This window comes from Myotis lucifugus, unplaced genomic scaffold (assembly GCF_000147115.1).
Source record: "Myotis lucifugus unplaced genomic scaffold, Myoluc2.0 scaffold_2447, whole genome shotgun sequence".
Lineage (NCBI taxonomy): Eukaryota > Metazoa > Chordata > Mammalia > Chiroptera > Vespertilionidae > Myotis > Myotis lucifugus.
Window position 1 is genome coordinate 14,929 of NW_005873495.1, and position 8,605 is coordinate 23,533.

The window sequence follows — 8,605 nt, forward strand, 5'->3', positions numbered from 1 at the left end:
ATATCAAGCTGTATTACAAAGCCGCTATTCTCAAAACTGCCTGGTACTGGCACAAGAACAGACATACAAATCAATGGAATAGAATAGAGAGCCCCGAAATCGACCCGAACCAGTATGCTCAATTAATATTTGACAAAGGAGGCAAGAACATACGATGGAGTCAAGACAGTCTCTTCAATAAATGGTGCTGGAAAAATTGGACAGACACATGCAGAAAAAATGAAACTAGACCGCCAACTTACACCATACACAAAAATAAACTCAAAATGGATAAAGGACTTAAATGTAAGACAGGAAACCATAAAAATACTAGAGGAATCCAAAGGCAACAAAATCTCAGACATATGCTGAAGCAATTTCTTCACCGATACAGCTCATAGGGCATTGGAAACTAAAGAGAAAATAAACAAGTGGGACTACATCAAAATAAAAAGCTTCTGCACAGCAAAAGAAACCATCAACAAAACAACAAGAAAGCCCACTGCATGGGAGAAAATATTTGCCAATGTTGTCGCTGATAAGGGTTTAATCTCCAACATTTATAGGGAACTCATACAACTCAACAAAAGGAAGATAAACAATCCAATTAAAAAATGGGCAAAGGACCTAAATAGACACTTTTCAAAAAAGGACATTCAGAAAGCCAAGAGACATATGAAAACATGCTCAAAGTCACTAATCATCTGAGAGATGCAAATCAAAACAACAATGATGTATCATCTCACACCTGTCAGAATGGCTATCATCAACAAATCAACAAACGACAAGTGCTGGAAAGGATGCGGAGAAAAGGTAACACTCGTGCACTGCTGGTGGGAATGCAGACTGGTGCAGCCACTATGGAAGACAGTATGGAGTGTCCTCAAAAGTTAAAAATGGAACTCCCATTTGACCCAGTGATTCCACTTCTAGGAATATATCCCAAGAAACCAGAAACACCAATCAGAAAGGATATATGCATCCCTATGTTCATAGCAGCACAATTTACCATAGCTAAGATTTGGAAACAGCCTAAGTGCCCATCAGCAGATGAATGGATTAGAAAACTGTGGTACATCTACACAATGGAATACTATGCTGCTGTAAAAAAGAAGGAATTCTTACCATTTGCAACAGCATGGATGGAACTGGAGAGCATTATGCAAAATGAAATAAGCCAGTCAATGAAAGAAAAATACCACATGATCTCACTCATTTATGGATAATAAAGACCATTATAAACTGATGAACAAAAATAGATACAGAGGCAGAGCAGCATTGAACAGACTGTCAAACTACAGCGGGAAGCCCAGGGAGGGTTGAGGGGGTGAGGTGTCAGAGATCAACCAAAGGACTTGTGTGCATGCATATAAGCATAACCAATGGACACAAGACACTGGGGAGTAGGGGAGGCCGGGGGAATGTCAAGGGGGAATGTCAAGGGGGGAAAAAAAGGAGACATATGTAATACTCTTTGTAATACTTTAAGCAATAAAACAAAATTTTAAAAAATTGATTTTTGAGAAGGGTGGGGGGAGAAAACCATAAATGTGAAAAACGTCAATTGGCTGTCTCCCATACAACCCCAACCCAAAGATTGAACCCGCAACCTAGGAATATTCCCTGACCCCCAACAGGAGTGAACCTCCAACAATTTTATGTACAGGTCAACTCTCCAACCGAACCACATGGGCCAGGATTTATTTTTTTTAAGATAGAGGAAGGAGATGGAGAGAAACATCTATATTCGGGGAAAATGTTGATCAGCTGCCTCCTGCATGCCCCTAACAGAAATTGATTCTGCAATCTGGATATGTGCCCTGACTAGAAATCTAATTGTGACTTCCTGTTTTTACCTGGTTCATAGGATGACACGCAATCACTGAGTCACACCAGCTGAACTCCCATTGATTTTTTTGTTTTTGTTAATCCTCACCTGAAGACATTTTTTTTGAAAATAGATTTTTATTGATTTCAGAGAGGAAGGGAGAGGGAGTGTGAGATAGGAACACCAATGATGAGAGAGAATCATCTATCGGCTGCCTCCTGTATGTCCCCTACCGGCGAACAAAATCGCAACCTAGGCCTGTGCCCCTGACCAGAATCAAACCCAGGACCCTTCAGTCTGCAGGCCAATGCTCTATCCACTGAGCAAAACTGGCTAGGGCAAAACATTTTTCCCATTGCTTTTCAGAGAGAGTAGAAGAGGGAGGGAGGAGGAAAGAGAAAGAGTAATATTGATGTGAGAGGGACATATCAACTCGTTGCCTCCCTCACACATCCGACCTGGTGCGGGGAATGAATCTGCAACTGAGGTACGACATGTTCTTGACTGGGACTCAAACCCCTGACCCTTTGGTTCAAGAGCTGATACTCTAACCACAGCACACTCGCCAGGGCTTTCCATTGATTTTTTAAAGAGATTGGAAGTGAGGGGAGAAGGGGAGAAAGAGAGAGAGAGAGAGAAGAGAAACACCAATGTGACAGACAAATTGATTGGTTGCCTTCCACATGCCCCCCTACCAAGGGTGGGGATCAAACCAGCAATCCAATCCTGAACGCTATAACCATTGAGCACGCTGGACAGGGCATCTATCTTTTGTACTGCTGATAACTTCAAAAATATTAGGCTCTCAAAATGCAAGTTTTAGCCAGGCCAGTGTGGCTCAGTGGTTGAGCATCGACCCATGAACCAAGAGGTCATGGGAGCCATTCCCGGTCAGGGCACATGCCCAGGTTTCAGGTTTGATCCCCAATAGGGGGCGTGTAGGAATCAGCCAATCGATGTTTCTCTCTCATCAATGTTTCTATCTCTAACCCTCTCCTTTCCTCTCTAAAATCAATAAAAACGTATTTTTTTAAAATGCAAGTTTTAAAGAAATAAGGCAATCACAAGTATGGAACACATTAAACAGTGTTTAGGAAGATGACAGAAACTTTCTCATCAAGATGACAGCGTATCACAGAGATCACTGAAAGATAACCTGCAATTTTATATGACAAGAAACTTGTTTACCTGGGAGGAAGTGTCATTTGAACATGATGGGAAAATAATAAATTTTATTTTTATATCCTAGCAAAGGATAGTCTGAAAATGCAAACAATACCATTTAGTAAATAATAAAAGAGAATCTCATACTTAGGAACAAACTTAAGAAAAGGAACTGTTGCCCTAACCGGTTTGGCTCAGCGGATAGAGCGTCAGCCTGTGGACTCAAGGGTCCCAAGTTCGATTCCGGTCAAGGGCATGTACCTTGGTTGCGGGCACATCCCCAGTAGGGGGCATGCAAGAGGCAGCTGATCGATGTTTCTCTCTCATCAATGTTTCTAACTCTCTATCCCTCTCCCCTCCTCTCTGTAAAAAATCAATAAAATATATTTTAAAAAAAGAAAAAAAGAAAACGAACTGTAAAACTTTTTTTTTTTAATGAGACTTAAGAAATTAAAGACCAAATTAGAGCCCTAGTCGGTTTGGATAGAGCTTCAGCTTGTGGGCCCAAGGGTCCCAGGTTTGATTCTGGTCAAGGTCACATACCTCAGTTGCAGGCTTCTCCCGGCCACAGTCTGGTGGGGCTTGTGCAAGCGGCAACCAATCGATATGCTTCTCTCAATATACTATAACCCAGTGAATCATATTTAATTTAATTACATGTTTTAAATAGGTAAATTGTATGGTCTGTGAATTTAATCTAAGTAAAACCATTAAAAATATGATGTGGCCCTGCCGGTGTGACTCAGTGGTTGAGTATTGACCTATGAACCAGGAAGTCATGGTTCAATTCCCGGTTTGGGCACATGCCCAGGTTTTTAAATTTTTATTTATTTAAATTTAAATTCTTTATTGTTTAAAGTATTACATAAGTCTCCTTTTTCCCACATTGACCTCTCCCCACTGCTCCCACTCCCCAGCACATGCCCTCACCCCCCTCTACTGTCTGTGTCCATATAGGTTATGCTCATATGCATGCATACAAGTCCTTTAGTTGATCGCTTCCACCCTCTCCCCTGCCTTCCCTCTTAGGTTGGATGGTCTGTTTGATGCTTCTATGTCTCTGGATCTATTTTTGTTCATCAGTTTATGTTGTTCGTTATATTCCACAAATGAGTGAGATCATGTGATATTTATCTTTCTCTGATTATGCCTAGGCTTTGAGCTCATTCCCCAGTGTGAGACGTGCAGGAGGCAGCCGATCAATGATTCTCTCTCATCATTGAAGTTTCTAGCTCTCTCCCCCTCTCCCTTCCTCTCTGAAATCAATAAAAAAATATTTTTAAAACATATAATGTGAAAACAAAAGCTTTAAAAAAATGAATGCAGCCATTCATTTTCTAAGAATGAAGAAAAATCTGAATTAGGAAAACTGGGAAATAAGTCACATGCAGCAGTTATGATGTAGGTTAGGCTGAAACTCACGGAGCATGCTAACAAGATCTTTTCTACTTAATCGAATGAAATGGTACAGACCTTTAAGAAGAGAGCTAAACGTGTAAAGAACATCCCAGGTGATGCCAGGATGGACAGAATTGAAAATGTATAGTGCAGGAAAACAACCTAAATTTAAAATAGAATGGAGGAAAGATGATTGCTGCTCTCACACACACAAAAAAGAGAAGTCAGAGGCCAGCTGCCATGATGATGAGTAAAATACATAGAAAGAAAGTGGACATTAGACAAATTTTTCTACCTCCACGCCCCTCCATCCCTACCCCAACCCCACTGCACTCAAGATTTTGGCTTTAGGGAAGAGTAAACAGCATGAGTACCTTTATTCGACCACTAAACAGTGGATTTATTCTTTGCCTTTCTTTTCTGAACTTTCACCTTTCCTCCCCCACCCAAAGAATTACCTCCTCTACATCTAAAAAGATCCATTCACACCAATTTTCCCCAATCTCTCATTTGGTCCAGGACTTCATTAATTAGCTTCATTGATTACGCTTGCCTTTTGCCCCCTTTTAATCCTGCCCTATGTGTAGCTTTGGGCCAAACTTCTCCTGAAAACTGATCCTTCAAATGAATTTCTGGTGATCTCTACGCTACCCGCTAGGAACATCTGAATCTCAGTTCAGACTCAAACTGGAAAACAGTTATATGGACTAGTAAATTTTACCAAACACTAAATGTACACATTTCTTTTTTTTTCTTCTTTTTTAAAAATATATTTTATTGATTTTTTACAGAGAGGAAGGGAGAGAGATAGTTAGAAACATGGATGGGAGAGAAACATTGATCAGCCGCCTCCTGCACACCCCCTACTGGGGATGTGCCCGCAACCCAGGTACATGCCCTTGACCAAAATCGAACCTGGGACCTTTCAGTCCGCAGGCCGACGCTCTATCCACTGAGCCAAACCGGTTTGATTGTACACATTTCTTAAAGTAAAACAGGCCCATAAAAATATCTTCCAAATTGAACTTGACCCAAACAGATCAATCTTCCTGGTTCAATTCCAGATACAAAATTGTTTTGATTTTCAACCTCATCTCAAGATGTTTAGAGAGGAAACCAGTTAAAGACACCCCTATCTATTAGTTCTATCTCCAGGTCTCTGTCAGATTCTCCATTAGACAATACTGAGGGAGTAGTCAATTTGGGAGTCCATTTCACAGAACAGAAAGAGGTCAACTCATGGGAATCGAGGAGATGTTTAATACTGATGAGAACTGAGTATGAAGAACCTTGATGGGACCAAGGCAAAGAACACATAAATGCAACTGTGAAAATGAGGTTATCACGGGAACCCACCATCCAAGATGGGGTTGGATGTTATGGAGGAAAATCACCATTTTCCAACAGAGCAGGTAGGCCCCGTCGTAAAAAAAAATGATGAATTGCCTGGCTCAGTGGATGAGTGTTGACCTATGAACCAGGAGGTCACAGTTCAATTCCCAGTCAGGGCACATGCCCGGGTTGCAGGCTCAATCCCCAGTGTGGGGTGTGAGGAGGCAGCTGATCAATGATTCTTTCTCATCACTGATGTTTCTGTCTCTTCCTTCCTCTCCCTTCCTCTCTGAAGTCAATAAAATATATACTAAGAAAAAGGTGATGAATTCAAAGTTCTGTCTTTCCAGAGAGGCCTGGAAAGTGGAATTTCATAGCAAGAGAGGTGCTAACATAGGCAGAGACAGTGTGGCTGTGGATAAAGAAATAAAAAAGATCTGAGAATCGCCCTGACCAGACTGAAGGGTCCCAGGTTCGATTCCGGTCAAGGGCATGTACCTTCGTTGTGGGCACATCCCCAGTGGGAGGTGTGCAGGAGGCAGCTGATCAATGTTTCTCTCTCATGGATGTTTTGGACTCTCTATCCCTCTCCCTTCCTCTCTGTAAAAAATCAATAAAATATATTTTTTTAAAAAAGATCTGGGAATCATAGGGCAAAGAAAACCACACAAACAAAAACAAGAGTAGAAAAAATAAATGGGTCAGAGCTCAGAAGAGACAAATGGGGTATGTTAAATTCCAAATTTTTACAAAGAAAAAAAGGGTTCTCATATGTGGAAGAATGGTTTGAGTTTCCTCATTCACTGTCACTGCTCTGATGCCATTTCTGACTAGAATGTGACTTCCCGGCCGCCCACCTTGCTGGCTCTCACCCCCTCACCTGGAAAGACTGGACAGTGGAGTTCATCCTGTACTATCCACAGTTCCTCCCCTCGTTCTAATTTGGAGAGCGCGTCTGGTTTGGGGGCTTGATATCCTGCGCAAGAAAAAAACGACAAAAGACTTAGACATACTGAATTGGGTGGGATTTGTCAAGAAGGGAGAATGAACAGTTTTTACAGCTAACACAATAATTTTTCTATTAGGACAGGGGACATTATAATATCTTGCGTGGGGCAAGAGAAGGATCTGAGATTGCATCATGTCAGAGAACTGGAGTTATTCTGGAAGTTAAGCAGCTGAGAAAGGAAAAAGCCACTAACAGGGCAAGCGTCTGAGTGACACAGGGAAGTTGTCCTCACCCAGGGCCATTAGGTGGCTGTAGGTCTCCATCATCACGTCCCTGTACAGGTCCTTCTGATCAGGGTCCAGGAGCTGCCACTCCTCCGAGGTGAACTCCACAGCCACATCGTGAAATGTCAGGGATTCCTGTAACAACACCGTGCTGTTTAATGGCGTGAAGTCTTTTTTTTTTTTTAATATATTTATATTTAGTGTTGACAGTATTACAGATGTATCCCATTTTCCCTTCGACAGATACATTCTTTTTAAAAATATATATATTTCTTTATTGATTTCAGAGAGGAAGAGAGAAGGAGAGAGAGATAGAAACATCAATGATGAGAAAGAATCATTGATCAGCTGCCTCCTGCACACCCCTCACTGGGGATCGAGCCACAACCCAGGCATGTGCCCTTGGCCGGAATCGAACCTGGGATCCTTCAGTCCACAGGCTGACGCTCTATCCACTGAGCCAAGCCGGCTAGGGCAATGGCATGAAGTCTTTTAAGATGCTATGGAGCCCTAACCGGTTTGGCTCAGTGGATAGAGTGTCGGCCTGCGGACTGAAAGGTTCCAGGTTCAATTCCAGTCAAGGGCATGTACCTTGGTTGTGGGCACATCCCCAGTAGGAGGTGTGTAGGAGGCAGCTGATCGATGTTTCTCTCTCATCGATGTTTCTAACTCTCTCTCTCTCTCACTTCCTCTCTGTAAAAAATCCATAAGATATATTAAAAAAAAAAGATGCTATGGAAAAAATGTTATTTTTCTGATCATTTTCACTTTATAGGCTGCATCTATATAGTGAATGGGGTTTTATTTTATATACACTGGAATAACCACATGCCTCGTAAAATACTATTTTATAATTGTTCATTCATCTATGAATTCATCCAATTAGGTGTTACTATAATGTAAAGAAGTTAAATTTTTTTGTTAGCCTAGAAAATACCTTTCATATATTCTAAGTCATATATTTGAGACTATATATGTATATATTTTTTCCAGATTAATGAATATATGATTAATGATTGATGAATATAAAAATATATGTATATATTTTTTCCAGATTTTTTTAAATCCAAACCCAAGAATTTTTTTTATTTTTACTGATTTATGAGAGAGAGGAAGGGAAAGTTAGAGACACACAGAGAGAAACATCTTTTGGCTGCTTCCCTTATGTGCCCCTGACCGGGGATCGAACCTGAAACCTTTTTGGTGTACAGACCAATTGTGCCACTCGGCTGGGCATGAAGTTGGTTTTTATGGACTTCTGCAAATCCGTTACTGAAGAAAGAGAAAACAAACCCAATCACCTGAGCCTGGAGCATGTTCTTCTGTTCTCTGAAAAGAGCTGGCAACTGGGAGGCTCTGTCTTGGTGTGTTTGGGGTCTGCTCTAAACTTCTGCTCAGAAATCTGTCTTCAGTCAGGTATGTCCCAGGAAATGCTGATACCCAACCCTGCAGCTTCCCCCTGCTTCTTCCTAGAATAAAAGAACATTATTCTATTGTTCCTGGTGTCGTCTTAAGATACGTCCAAACCTGTAGAGAATTTTTCTGAGTTGATTTGAGTCAAACTGAAAACAATTGCCAGGAAGCAAAATAAGAACGGATTAAGACTGCTTTACAGAACAAGAGTTCTGCACCTTATTTTATACATCAGAATCAAAGAAAAGGAGGGTGACA

At 41.2% G+C, this 8,605-nt stretch overlaps 1 protein-coding gene across 1 annotated transcript in view; it reads right to left on the reverse strand.

The window, feature by feature from the left end:
* Positions 1–8,398, reverse strand: part of LOC102418558 (zinc finger protein 615) — a 14,481-nt gene extending 6,083 nt beyond the window's left edge. Inside the window, exons 1-3 of the mRNA XM_014450491.2 lie at positions 8,236–8,398; positions 6,943–7,069; positions 6,582–6,677 (exon numbers count right to left, since the gene is read on the reverse strand). Of these exons, the coding sequence (XP_014305977.1) occupies positions 6,582–6,677; positions 6,943–7,069; positions 8,236–8,250 (238 nt within the window). The 5' untranslated portion in view covers positions 8,251–8,398. The remainder of the gene's footprint in view (positions 1–6,581; positions 6,678–6,942; positions 7,070–8,235) is intronic.
* Between the last annotated feature and the right edge of the window lie 207 nt (positions 8,399–8,605).